The sequence below is a fragment of the Rhinolophus sinicus genome, chromosome 5 (assembly GCF_057876585.1).
Source record: "Rhinolophus sinicus isolate RSI-liver-muscle chromosome 5, RSI-T2T, whole genome shotgun sequence".
In the NCBI taxonomy this organism is placed as follows: Eukaryota; Metazoa; Chordata; class Mammalia; order Chiroptera; family Rhinolophidae; genus Rhinolophus; species Rhinolophus sinicus.
Window position 1 is genome coordinate 38,594,878 of NC_142505.1, and position 14,845 is coordinate 38,609,722.

The 14,845-nt window shown below is 47.6% G+C and overlaps 1 protein-coding gene across 1 annotated transcript in view; it reads left to right on the plus strand.

The window, feature by feature from the left end:
- The window catches only part of CLSTN2 (calsyntenin 2), a 565,080-nt gene that overhangs the window by 458,928 nt on the left and 91,307 nt on the right, over positions 1-14,845 (plus strand). Inside the window, exon 6 of the mRNA XM_019747346.3 lies at positions 5,635-5,820. Coding sequence (XP_019602905.3) covers positions 5,635-5,820 — 186 coding nt within the window. The remainder of the gene's footprint in view (positions 1-5,634; positions 5,821-14,845) is intronic.

Below are 14,845 nucleotides of genomic sequence, written 5' to 3' on the forward strand. Positions count from 1 at the left end.
CCTAATCCACCTCCAATTCAGATGCAGTGGGCGGCCAGTGGAGATAAAAGCACTCACTGCTGAGCAAAGGTACCTCCCTAGCTTCTCCCAGCAGGAAAGGAAGTTCCTTGGTGCCCAAGTCAAAGTTACCCATCTCTCGGAGAAATTCAGGAAAGATGAGAGATGGCTGATGCCTGCAGAGATTGGTTAGAATATCATGTGGTCTGAACAATCCTTGTTCAGGGAAACCCCCTTCCTATCCCTCCCATTCCCCAGCATCCCCACTTGCAGCCATTCACCTTGCATGAATCCAGCAATTTCCTCAAAATCCTAATGCTTCTTCAGCCACTGAAACCTGAGATCAGGCAGAGATGGAGGCCCCTGACGTGTACAGTGAAGGAAACAAAAGTGTTTTGACACACCTGTGTCTTTCCCTTTCATGCAGAATTGGAACAGTGGACCTGAATGGTTTGGATTACAAGAGCCCCGAAAGCCTGTGCTTTCCAGAAGTCTCGGATTGGCTTTTTTCCACCTCCAGGCATCTAACATGAGAATTCTAAGTGGTTAATATTCTCCTGATAAGAAAACATATGTTTCACACATTTTTCAGGAGTTATAATAAAGGCACCATACTTCTAAAGCCTTAATCCACGGAGAAAAATTTTAATTTGAAGGCATTCCAATGTCAGCTTTTTCAGGAATACTTACAGTGTCATTGAGCCTGGTTGTTAAAATAACAGGTGGTCTGCTTCCTTTGTCTTCACTTAAGAAAAAAATTGAACCACAATCCATAAACTAGTCTGTAGGCCCTTTATAAATTGAAAAGGTTTTGTTTCGAAGCAGGCGAGCTCAGAGAAGTTTGGGGAGCTTGTGAACCAAGGAGTGGATATCCCTTACATGAAGCTCTAACAGGAAGATGTCTGTGTTGGGCCCTTAGCCTTAAATGTTCACATACCAAGCCCATAAGGGGGTGCAATTATCTCAAATCTACAGGTGAGGCATTGGAGACCCAGAGATGACAATTGCTTTGCGAACGTCACGTGACCAGCATTTGAGGGAGTTGAGATTCAAGGCCAGATCTCTCCACTCTTCGGTGTCAAAGCAGCCCCTCGGCCCCCACAAACTGCCCTCAAGGTCAAGCAGAGATGACACTGACAACACTCCTTGATCCTTTGCCAGCATCAGAGATGATCACCTTTTCCTTTTTCACATCAGTATAAATTGAATGTTCAAAAATGAACCTGTAAAATCCATCATTGTTCTCAGGTCTAGCAAATCCTCAGAATGATGGAGAAGCTATTTTAAAAGAGCTGTGTGGCCCTGGGCAAGTCACACCCACTCTCAGCCATGGTTTTGTCATCTGTGCAATTAAGGTAATGACATCCACTCACTGGGTTGCTGAGAGGATTAAATGAAAAACGAGATGTAAAAGCACTTCGCACCTCGTAGGTGCTTAATAATTGTAGGTCCTCTTATTTCCTGCAATAAATATTATTGAATAAATGGTATTTTAATAATAATGTACCTACTGAACACATCCCTTGTGTTTGATGCTGAAGCGCCTCTATATTTAATCCCCTCAAACTCTGGGTGGTAAGTACTATGTTTACATAAGGGGAAACTGAGGCTCAAACAGGGTAAGTGATTTGCCCCAAGTATTACAAGAAGTGGGAGGGCTGGGATTTGAATCCTGGCCCCCTGACTTTAGAGGTCATACTTTTAAGCATCGTGCTGTCCTACCCTCCAGGAAAGGAGGATGAACAGACATTTCCTGCAGCAAAGGCTGAACTTGATGACTTGCTTTTGCTCTCTCAATCCCCATCCCAGCTCTTTTTTGGAAAATGAAAGATGTTTGTGTGAGCTTCTCACTCTCTTAAGGATACTATACTCCGAAAGCTTTATCGATTTCTTTTACTATATGGTTGCAATTTTGCCTGCTTCTCATAAACCCTCAAAAGCAAGCCTCGTGAGGTCACGAAAGCTACTGGCAGATGAGATGTTCCTAAAACCTCTTTTTGTGCCTGATTTCTCCCCAGGGAGGTCCTTGCCCGACTAGCTGCCGGTGGCAAGAGGAATGAAAACCGCTAGGACTGTGCCTCCACTGACTTTCCTTTCATTATTTATTTGCTTCTTTATTTGCACTCCTTCTAAAAAGGGTGTGAGGTAGAATTTCCCATCAAAGGTAACCACCAAAATATCTAGATGAGAAAAAGTTGTCAGTAGTCCCCACCGAATAAAGGGAATAAATACTGAGGAAGTCTTGGGCTTCTCCAACAGAAGAAGCTTCCAGAAGCAGGTGTTGTGAGACATCTCTTACACTCTAGCAGAAGTAAGAGAGCCTGGTGCTATAGGGCTCACACCAAGGTCCCCATGCATAAAACCATTTTCTCCGTTTTTTAAATCTGTATCTCTAAAGAAAAGGAGGATCCAGAGAGAGGAGCGAGGGAGGGAAGGAAAACACACTGCTTCCGTAATGCCATCTCTTGTTATGAGGAAGCAGATTCCTCCATCATCAATTCCAGACCGCTTTTCTTGCTGAGAACAAAGAGAACCAAACATGTTCTAAGCTGCTGCAGGCGGAAAGTAGGTGCCGCATACAGGCCATGGGTTCTGTCTGTGGCTTAAGAAGGGCTGCAGGGCAGCAATCAAGGTTAGCTGTCCGGGGCCTCCCAGATCCACCTCACAAATATTTCCTGTGCTCTCAACTACGTGTGGAAAGACAAAAAAAAAAAAAAAAAAAAAAAAAAATGTCACAATTCCTGCCTTTAAAGAGTTCCCTGTTACTGGGGGAGACAGGCACACAAATGGGTAATTTCAATATGATATCCTATAGGATTCATTGACACATTCTACCACTATCTAGCAAGCATCTACTCTAGCAATCATCTAAACCATAGTCTAACATTTGTGAGAGCACAGAGGAGGGTTTCTACCCAGACTGGAGAAATCCTGAAAGGTTGCATGGAGGAGGTGACGAGACAGAAGGGGCTAGAAAGGAAGCTCCATGCGGAAGAAAGAGCATGGTCAGACGCATGGTGGCATGAAACATTCTGTACCTAGGGCACTGCAAGGCTAATTGTGTGTGGACTGCTCCTCACAGCATTGTGACTTCCAGGTACACTTGCCAAAAAGGCCGCCTGTCCTCCAGTGGTTTGTCCTTCAAATTGAACTTGGGGCTTCTAGAGCATGGGCTCTAGCAGCTCCTTAGGGAGGTGATGAGCCAGTCCAGACGCTGTTCCTGGGGCCTATGAGGAAAAAGATGTGATTGGGTATATTCTTTTATAGTCATTCTCGTCCAAATACCCTCCCATGGCAAGTTCACTACCGTGGTGTGCAATCTCTGCTCAAGATGTGGTCTGAGAAAACCCCTCAAATGGCATCTGGTTATTATGGGGGTTGGGAGCTAAACCCATACTACATGGTTACCTGGAATGTGGCAAGGTTGCAGTGCGGGGAGATGGCCTCTGTGAACTGAAATTCTCCCTCCCTCTCCCAGAACGATATCTATTGGGGCCCAACTGCATGCCATGCACACATTGTCACACGTGGTCCTCACCTCCACTCTGTAACATCGGTGCTAGGGCCCCTATTTTACTGATGCGGTGCCTAAGGTTTGGAGACCTTCATTTACCTGCCCAAGAACTTCCTGACCTGACAGAGTCAAGCCAAGATCAAACATGCTTCTCTGAGACGTCACCCACACATTCATCCTTGACATTCAGGCCTCAGCTCAAACAGGAACTCCCTAGATCTAAAGAGACCCTCTGTCACCACTTTTTCTTTTCTTTTCTTTTTCTTTTTTTTTTTTTTTAGATTTTATTGGTGAAGGGGAACAGGACTTTATTGGGGAACAGTGTGTACTTCTGGGACTTTTCCAAGTCAAGTTGTTGTCCTTTCAGTCTTAGTTGTGGAGGGCGCAGCTCAGCTCCAGGCCCAGTTGCCCTTGTTAGTTGCAGGGGGCACAGCCCACCATCCCTTGAGAGAGTCGAACCGGCAAACTTGTGGTTGAGAGGATGCACTCCGACCAACTGAACCATCTGACCACCCGGGAGCTGAGCGGCAGCTCATTGACTTCATTCTAGTTGCAAAGGGTGCAGCTCGCTGGTCCATGCAGGAATCAAACCAGCAGCCCCGTTGCCCAGAGCTCGCACTCTAACCAACTGAGCCACCCGTGCGCCCCCACTTTTTCTTTCATGGCACTTAACCTCTGTGACAGGACAGCAAGGGCTTAGTCATCATCTGCCTCTCTCCCCCAGACCCACAAGGCAGGGATCTTTCCTGACTCCTTCACTGCTGTATCCTTGATGTGCCGAGCAGAGCCTGGTACATGGAAACCCCAAACAAATGCTTTTTTCGTGAATGAAGCCATCTGGCTGGCCCGTAAGCCCAGCCCTCTCCACTTTCCTGGTACTGCTCAAGACGGCGGCCAGTGGCCCAGGGCGAGCCTGTGAGGGGCCCCCTGCTGGCTGCAGACTGACCCACAAATGCAGGACTAGCTGGGTTTCCGTACCTTGAAGGCAGGCAATTCCACAGATTTTCATTTCTACTTCAACAAAAGGATACTATCCAGCAACATTCTATGTGGCGAACATTTGAGATGCATAGATCAATAGTATCCGTAACTCACATTTTTTATTCAAATCCACTCTCCTACCTACAAGTCAGCCTTAGGGCTGCACAGACCTCTCAGATGTGGGTCCTTGCAGAACGTGGGATGCTCATTACTGTCAGCAAGCACTGTTATTGGTCACTGTGAGCGTTGCCTGCAATCGGCTCTGCCTTTCAATCACTGCTATTGTTACTTTAATCAATTTGTGTGTACATGCACTCTTAGTATTTAGTTTTGTTAATTGCTCTGTTTTGTGTGGTGCCATTTTGATTGTGATTTTATTCTTCTCCAAAACTTTTTCGTCTCCAAATTATTTTTTCCACTAAAAAGCATGGGTAAGACTATCAGTCCTACTTAAGTGGGTCACAGTCCTGAATGTTTGGGAAAGAATCCTTGTACCCCACCTCATGACCTCATGTAATCCCCAAACTGCTGTGCTCTCTTTTGTTTTGGGACAAGACATGTGCTTCCTAAATATCACCACATTAGGCAGAAAGGGGAAAATGGGGCGAGGGGCACAACACTCAGAAACATTATCAATGACACATAAAAAAGAGAAAGAAGAAACATCACAATTGAACACAGGTTAAATGGCTAAGAAATATATAAGTGCTACAACCAATATGGCGCTTTACCTTGAAGAGAACTGGCGTTTATGGAAGTGGGCATAAGAAAGGTTATAGCTTATTCATTGTTGTGGACAGGTGGAAGGAAGGTGTTCTGAGTGGGATGGAAAGTTGTAACCACAGGTGCAGGTGGGCAGCTCCTAACACAAGGTGACCCAAGTAGCTGGTGGATGTTTGAGGTGTATATATGTGTGCATTTTGTACATTCCTAAATGGCTCACTTCAGCTGGGTGCACTTTCTGCCTTCACCTGGTATTTCTCTGGGAGGAACCCTTGCCTAAGCAAATGGGAAGTGCCCGTTATCTTCAAACTGTTCCCTAACGTATCAATTGTGTTGGAACAAATTTACATGTTCAAAACAAGTGTCATAGCAGAACCGGCTGTATCTGATTTACTTTCATCCTTTCCTTGTTTATTCAGACTGGACCAAGAGGATTGAGTATCAGCCTGGCTCAGGGAGTGTACCCCTGTTTCCTAGCATCCACCTGGAGACATGTGAGGGGGCCGTGTCCTCCATTCAGATCACCACAGAGCTGCAGACCAATTACATTGGCAAGGGATGTGACCGGGAGACCTACTCAGAGAAGTCCCTTCAGAAATTATGTGGTAGGTTTTTCCCTGTTATTGTTGTTTTATTTTTAATTGCTTTTAAATGATATATATATAAAGCCTATCTTATTATGTAATGAAAGAATCAGCGCCTCTCACCACATTGGTATATGTAACTCTCAGGTAACTATTAAGTTGACTTAGTATGGTTACAGAGAAAGCACAGCTTTTGGCATCAGGCACGCCTGATCGTCCCCACCATTGACCAAGTGTGTGGCTGTGGGCAAGTGAAGTGACAAAGCCCCTATGCTTCATCAGTAAAACAGGGATTAATGACAGAATGTATTCGAGAGCACCAACCACAGGGCCTGAAGAAACACAAGTTTCCTTCCATTGTGGCGATTTATTGAGATACCTGACCAGGTACCAATACGAACGGTAGTGTCAGTCACCTGGGGAGAGGTTTGTCTCCTCCCCACAGGACCAGCTCCATAATTTGTGGGGCCTCGTGCAAATGAAAATGTGGATCTTATTACGAATTTTAACAACATCACAAAGCCTTAAACCAAGCTGGGGGCCCACAGCAAGCACAGGTCGCATGCCAGGAAAGCCTGCCTGGCTGCCCACACCTGAGAAGAGAGGCTTGGGTGGGGTGGCGGTGGGTGAAGTGAAGGTGTCCGAGTGTGGGGGAGAGGAGGCCTGCTGTCATTGGGCTTTGAGATGATGCCACAAGGAAGGAGCAGGCCGGAAACGAGGCAACAGGGCTGAGGGCGGGGTGCTACACAAGGAAACTATGCTTTACTGAGCACCTCCTCTGTGCAGCCTGACAGACTCTTCACATGCGTTACTGTATTTAATTCTCTCATCTTCACTGTGAATTTTCCACCTTTAAAGATGGAAAATTCAAGGCCAGAGAGAAAACATGACTTGTTCAAGGACACACAAATAGAAAGTGACAGAGCCAGAATTTGAAGGCAGGTCTAGCAGAAGGAAAGTCTCTGTGGCTCAGTATGTGTGACGCCAGGCCAGGCCTCGGACGCTAGAATGCGAATCTCTCAAGTTAGCCTGTGGAACGAGCAGACGCTCGGTTTCGGTGGGAACGGTCCCACAGGCTTGGTAACCCAGACTCTCGACGTGTTGATGGGCCTCCATCACCCCCACCACACGTATTTTATTGATTTCTTGTTGTCTTCAGGAACATTCAGGAACTCACATTTGACTGCGGCAGTGCTGTGCTGAGCTTAGGAAAGAGCTCACTCTTACACTGGGCCTGTATTTAGGGATAACTACGTCTCCACAAAAGGAAAGGGAAATGGGGGAAATGGGGCGAGGAGCACAACACTCAAAAACATTATCAGTGATGCGTAAAAAAGAGCAAGAGAAAAACATTATCACAGCTTTACACAGGTTAAATGGCTAAGAAATATGTAAGTGCTACAACAAATATGCACGTTACCTTGAAGAGACCTTGAAGAGATCTGAACACACAGTCCAGCCTGCCTCCCTTCCTGGTGACTCCCATCCCCCACTACTGTCTTTGGAGCATTTCCTGCCCCCCCAACATTGCCCCCACATACACCTTCACTTACACTGCTCTTGCCCAAAGAACCATGTGAACATCTTAGAACTGAATGTAAAATAAACCCTGCCTGGGTATCACCATGTCCCATTTACCATGTCACCAGGCCAGCAAGGGAGGCCTGTGGGAATGCAGGCTTCTCCTCCAGAATGATGGAGCTGATCCGGGAAAACACCGCAACATCAATATTCCAAACAGCTCTTGCAGAAAATGGATGTAAGGGACCCGCAATATTCAGAACACTGCCCCCGGTCCTCTCCCTCACTCTGCGTGCACAGAAGCCATCGCAGACGACGTCGCACATTGAATATCCCATTTCACTCCCCATGCACCTTCATGAATTATGACTCAACTCGACCCCATGCCACCGTGCGTTGCAGTCATTTCCTAAACTCCTCCAGGTTAGGAGGAGATGATGGAATCAGCTTGTTAAAGATCAGATGGGCCCAAGGGCACGTACTTGTGATTTGATTTTGAATGTTGCTGAGAAGAGATGAGATCTAGAGAGTGAGAAGGATTTTCTAAGGGAAGAAGGTTTAGAACAAAACTGCATCTGGTGTTCACACAGCTCATTCCTCAGGGCTGCCAGGTCATGTTGCAGGAAGGCAGGTTAATTCAGTCAGAAGAGCAGTTTCCCCCAAGGTACGTGCGAGCTTGTCTCTTGTTCAGAGAGACCCTTTGTTGAGACGCCTGCGTGTCTTTCTGGTGACCTTCTTGGTAGTGCTACCCTCCACACCCATGGGAGCTCTGTCCCAGGAACCCTGATGCTCTCTATGCACAGGGCCATCCCTGCCTCCATATGAGGAGTCTGAGTCTCAAATTCCATTGAGGGGAGCTTAGGAACGAAGGGCAGAAGCAAATGAGTGGGACTTAGGTGCACATCTAGGGGGAGAGGCAGTGTCTGAAAGACGGAGCTCCTCAGGCCTGTGCTGTCTGCAAGCTGCGAGGGAAATTCAGGCTGGGTGGCGTCTAAAACGGAGTGCAGGTGGTAAGTCCTGACTCCTGTGGGGCACCCTAGGTTCTGGAGACAAGCTTCTGTGTGTCTTCAGCGGATGGTCGACAAGTTTCTCGTGGGGTTTCACAACCAGGGAACTGCCATGACACTGAAAGCCTTGGCATTCATGCATTTTTCATGCTCCTAATCTTTATTGACTTTGGATGGAAACAGGGAGACCAATTAGGGTATTGTTGCCACAGTCTAAGCGAGAGATAATGAGTTCTGAACCAGGGGAGTGGCAGTGGGGAAAAGTTTAAGACAGATTCAGCAAGAGTTAATGATCTGTTAGCTGTCAGGAGTGAGAAGGAGAGAATCTAAGATGACCCCAGGGTGACCACCTAACTGGAGAGGGTGCCTCCAGTGAGAACTAGGAATCCAGGGCGAGAGCAGAGTTAGGGAGCAATGATGACTGTCCCCTGAGTAACATCCAGGTATGTGTGCCCAGCTCTAGCCCGATGCGTAACCCTCCCGAGGACCTGCCCACCCGTCATTCTGACCCATCTCCTCCCGATGTTCTGCCTCCTCTGGGCCCATGCCTGGCTTGTTCTCGTCCCATAAGGCTTTGTTCGTGTTTTCTTCCTGCTAGGATGCTCTCTCTCCCCTTCATCATTCCAGACCTTTCCCTTGAGTCCGTCTTTTCCTGCCCTCTATGCTCACTGGGGAAGTGGTCCCAGGGTGCTTCCTGGGTGCCCTGGAGTTCTGGCATCTCTCCTGCGATGCTGCAGCTGTGTGATGACTCAGGCAAGGGTATCTGCCCAGAGGGGCACTGAATGTCTGTCTGGTCACTGTCCTCCTGCTTCCTCCTCCGGCAACCTCAGCTCCACTAGGAGAATGAGAGACTCCTGTTCAAGGGGGAGTCTGACAAGAGCTGGCACAAAGCCTGCTGTCAGGAAGTACCTGACCGGTGCAGCAGCACTTGAAATAGGCTCTTTGGTTCCAGTGAAGTACTGGACATCAGGCATATTGCTGCCGAAGGCTGATACACTGAGATACTTCCATTCTGCTGTGAAACAAAACCGAAGCAGGGTCCTGAACCCATTTCCCCTTCAGCTTGTGGGGCCGGACATAGCCTAATGGTCCCCCACTGCCCTTGCTTTACAAAAATGCAGGCTTCTTAGAGATGTTGAGGAAAATGCTTATCACTTCCTCTGGGTTCAGAGATGTAAGATGGACTCTGCCATCTCAGTACCAAACTCTCTGGACGTGAAGCATCACAGAATTGCCTTGAGTATGAAATGCATAGCGAAACCCTCAGTGAGACCTCTTGGCCAAATTAAATTTGACATTAACAACAGCGCAAGAAAAGGCCGAGTTCAGTCCCCTAAGTCACTACATATTACAGTAAATAGAAAAGTTGTTTGTGACGCACATGACCTTCAGAGCCCAGAGGCCAAGGGCTGTGCCTTCTCAGATCACAGGACTCCTGGCCGCTGGCCAGCCCCTCCTGCATATGACACCCTGGTCAGCTGTTTTGTTTGTGGAGTCAAGAACTGCGAGGACAGGTCTTGTTGAAGGAAAGGCCACAGAATGAGAGCGTGCTAGTAAATCATGTGATGGCTCTGTCAGAGCAGTTCAGATCATTAGACATTAAGTTGTTCTCAGAATGTATACACTTGTGAGCCGGGAGACTTTCACAGAGAATTCACTTATTCATTCAAGTATTTTTTAATTCAACAAATATTTGTTGAATGTCCAAATGCTGTAGTTCTTGAGGTTATATGGAAGATAATAGGACCACTTAACAATTCGGTCTCCTGGGGGACACAGACATGTTGAAAAAGTTAAGTTCCTGTTTTCTACTACACCTTGCACCTTAATGAAACGGTCCTCGCCAAGAATCATTGTCGGAGGTTTTCATACCCACAGAATAGCCCAACTACAAGAAGCTACCGTCAGTTTCTCCAAGACACCCCTAAAGAATTAGAGCTTCTGGGGAGGAGTTTTAGTCCCCTGGTCATAGCCAGTGCTTCCATTCTCAGAGCGCTGAAGTGGGCCTCTTACTTTAAGGGAAATCGGTGCATGCCTATTGGGAATCAGATTAAGTCACTAATCACACATTAGCAGAAAGCTGCACACATTGACTCTTGGATGATGACCGTGGGCAGTGGGATTGTCTCTGGATATTCCTATCTCTGTGAGATATTTTATGCAGCTACCATACAGCGTGCCCTCCTATACTGGAGAAAAGGTTTTTTGCTTACAGTGGCCTTGCTCAGGCTGTTCATGCGATTGGGTATCCATGGCCCTGCTCCAGGAATCTGGCCGACCACCCCTCATCCAAAGCCTGGTTTACTATACCAAGAGATCCAAGTTTCTGATTCTAAGGCCTTGGAGGAACCCTTCTTGTCTAGGATTCCAGAAGTGGAATAACAGTCTGATTATAGGATCACTAGGTTGGAGCTCCTGAAAAGAAAACATCAGGAAGTCCTCTATTGTCCATGCTGAAGGTACACAGATGGAAAAATGGGAGTTGTAGCTGTTCATGTCAATCATGTATGTGGATTATCAGTCAGCATTGCAGGTTATGCTGCAGTAACAAGTGATCCCAAAATCTCACTGGCTTAAAATAACAAAGGTTTATTTATCGTTCTTACCACATGTCCTTCTTGGGTTGGCTGTGGCTCTGTTCCACGTTGGCTTCCCATGGGGATCCAGGCTAAAGGAACAGCCTTTATCTGGAATGCTGATGATCTCACGGCACATGGAAAAGAGCCATGGTGCACCACGGACTGGCCCTCTTGAAGGGCCTGATGTGAAACATGTCACTTGCACTCGCATTTCATTGGTCAGAGCAAGTCACATGGCAAAGTGATATCAGTGAGTCAGAGAAGCATGTTGAGAACAGAATGCACTCTACCACCACGCCGTCCTAGTAGGACGTTTGTCAAGAGGGCCTCCCTGCTTCCCTGAGACTCGCCACCACTGAACAGCTCCACCCACCAAAAATAAATGACTTTCTATTGGGTCCCTAAAGGTAGGACCCATTTCTATGTGGTTCATTGATGCATTCTCACCACAGTGCCTGGCATAACTTAGACATTACATAAACATTTATTAAAATAATATGGAGTTGATATTGCCGATTCTGAGAATATTCTATAGAATGAGGCCTCTGTCCTTGATTACAATGGTTCCTCTCCCTTGAAACCCTCTTGTTTATACCCATCCCTTTCCATGCCATGGTAGACCATGAGGAGGCATGTCCATCACCATCACCACAGGCCCACCTTGAAGTACTAAGGACACTGCCCACACCAAGACCATCCAGAGCAGAATGCAAACCCTGCAAGAAGTCCAGACAGTGACCATTGCCCCAGACTCATTTGGGTTTTCACATCACAGTGTGCCCTGAAATCTACCCCATTCACCCCCATCTTTATCTACATGCTGGCTTAGATAGGCTCCTCCACCCTGGGAGGGCTCAGGGACCTTGAATAAGACTTCACCTCTGATTCCCAGCCCTCCACGCTCAGGCTGCAGCTGCTGTGCCCCAGGCCAGTGTGACCTCTCAGCAGCCTGGGACCTTCGTGGAGGAGTCCCACGGAATGTCTTAAGTGACGATGCCAGACCATTCTTGCAAGTGATGTATTTGTTTACTCACTGCTCTCTGTGGAATCCATTGGGGAGAGGAAAGAGAAGAACTTTTGGAGAAAGCAAATCTCTCTGTTTGTTTAAATGCACCAAGAAATGAAATACAAGCTGTTAAGTTTGTGGAATCTGCACCATCTGGTTAATTGCAGCGTGGTGCTTTCCAGTAGGCAACACCTGTAGATTAGGCAGGGTGGCCTGCGGCTCCCCTTCCCAGGGAAGACAAGGGAGCTGTACTCGATGACCTTGCCAGGGCACATGCTGTCTTCAGCGTGCCTTTCTGTGGACAGCCACCTGTGTAGGGAGGTGGGTCCCTGGGGACCAGGCCATGCTTGGCAGGATGCTCCTCTGTGTTGTAGGAAGAACATTAGCTATGTCTGAGAGCTGGACCTGGAAGTAGCGAGCGGTGTGGCTGTGTGATCTTGGTCAAGTCGTTTCCACTGCCTGGGTCTCAGTTTCCATGTTTGTAAAATGTGCAGGAGACTACAAGATCACCCTCCAAGTTCACTAAGGTGGTGCAGTGGGGAGGTCTCAGAGGAGAGGAAAGAGCTGTAAAGTCCTAATGATGGGCCCTAACGATGGGAGTCACTGAGCCTCAGGTTTCTTATCTACAAATTGGGATCATAATAGTATGCACCACATAGCTGAGTAACTTAAGAAAAAGCATTCAAATACCTAATTCAGGTTTGGCACTCAGTGCCCCAAAAAAAGCTTCCTAGGAAAATGATCATAAAGACCAGTAACTATGAAAAACAAAATTCTATACATATAGGATATATGACCGAGGCTGGCGTTCGGCAAATGCAACCAGTTTTCCCTCCCAGTCTCTTTGTGTCTCCCCCATCACCCCATACATGTACTTGCATTACACCTCTCTCCTTCCATCTAAACCTGTTGGGGCGGGGGGAGTTACAAGCAGCCCCGTCACTAGTCTATGGTGCTAATTGCATTGTGAATTCTACAGGGATATTTGCTTTTTAACAATGGCAAGGTCCTTAGCCAAAAAGAAACCTCGAGTTGTGGGGTTTCGAGCCCTGGCAAACCCAGCCCTGGTTCCACCATATGGAGGCCGGCCTCACACCTCTGCACTGGGCCCACTAGATGGCCTTGGCTGCACTGGCTTCAGCTAGAAATCAGGAGCTCTGAGTGTTCAGCCTGCGTCTCTTGTCCCCTGAAGTTTCAGGAACAAACACACACTCTGTGTGTGCCCCATTCAACCGGCTGTCTTCATGCTGGACAAACCCTGGTGCCAGAGCCAACTGAATTATGGATCAGAGAAGCTGTGGCCATGTTGTATTGTTCTGGGGGTTCTAAGAAAATCAACTTGTTCCAGAACAACGTGTGTCTCCCACTCCCAAACCACCCCCAATCTCTACCTGCTGCCACTTTGGTAGATTTCTTTCATTCAAATATCTATAGAGGGTGATAACCCCTAAGGCTTTGTTAGTCATTAAAACATTAGTGTGAATTAACTTACCAGGTAAGTAAAATAGATACCAAATGAGGCTGTATGTAGGCATGAGATAAGAACAAGTAGGTGTGGGTGAGAGGTGTGGGGCATGGACCAGAGGCTGGGTGGGCAAGCTCACATGAGCATTGGGTAGATGCCCAGAAGTATCTGGGTATCTGGATGGCAGGAAAGGCAGTTTCACACTTTAATGGAGTGTCTACTGTGTGTCAGACATGGTTCCGACCCCAAACTCTCGGAAATGCACATGTTAATAATGCCGGCAGGGCTGCCCATAGTTGCCCTTGATGAGCATAAGCTGCAAGGTGATGCAGTGGGAGACCGAATTCTCCCACCCTCTCAGACCCTGCAGTTCCCAGCGGCCTCTCCAGGGAGAGCCTTTCACTGCTAACAGAGCCTATTTTTCACTGAGCATAACCTTCAATTGCAAGCCAGTGCGTGCTCTAGACCCCCGGTCCGTTCCAAGGCTGGAGGGAAAACTGGTTGGGTATGTTGGTCATTTTAATCACAGATGTTTGTGGTGGCTGACCTTGGAACCCAATCCCTAGGTGAGGTGAGGCTCTGAAATGCAGAATTCGGAAGTCCAATGATCCCTGAGAAATGGCAGTTAATGCACCTAACCACTGTCCATTAAACCCATCAGCGTTTACAGCTAGTCCAGGAGAGCACCCACACCTGTGGCCCCCGCACCAGGCAAACCTTAGACTCCCCGGCTCTTACTCCCCAGTGGTGTCAGGAAGCCCCTGGCCTCCTCCTTCCCTGAGTTGCTGAGCCTTCTCCCGTGGGGAACATAGAGATGCAGAGAATTCTGCTGGCAACATGTGAGCTTCCATGAGAAGTCAGTGGAGGCCTAAGGATTCTCCCAGCGGGAGCATCCAGTGTTCTCTGTCGGGACCAGCCCCTCCCACTCGCCTCAGCTCCACCCTCCACAAAGCTGTCAGTGCAATTCTCCTAAGACACAAATCTGCCCATGACACTCCCACTGCTCAGGTTAAGGCCCCGTGCCTTAGCCTAGAATCATAGCAGTAAGAGAAATAATAATTGTAATTATAATAAAGTTATAGCTAACATGCCATGAGCATTCACCTGGAAGCGAGCATGCTGCTGCCAGCTCTGAGGCAATTTCTCATTCAGTCCTCCCAACACCCTGGGCAGGGGAGTTACTATACAAGGAGGCAGGACATCAGAAAGGTCAAGTGACTTGCTCACAGTCACAAGGCTACAAGTCATGCTGCCAGGCATCAAATTCAAATTTTGCTGACTTCAGAAATCAACCACTGTACCACTGGGCCTAAACAAATGGTTGTTAAAAAAAAAAAAAAGTGTGGTGAGTACCAAGTGGCTCTCGCTCCTCGTGGGATCAGGACTTAGAACTTTCCCCCGTCATAGCCCTGATCACGCTGTGCCACAGTTGGCTGTTGACTTGTTGGCCCAGCGCTCCTCCAGACCA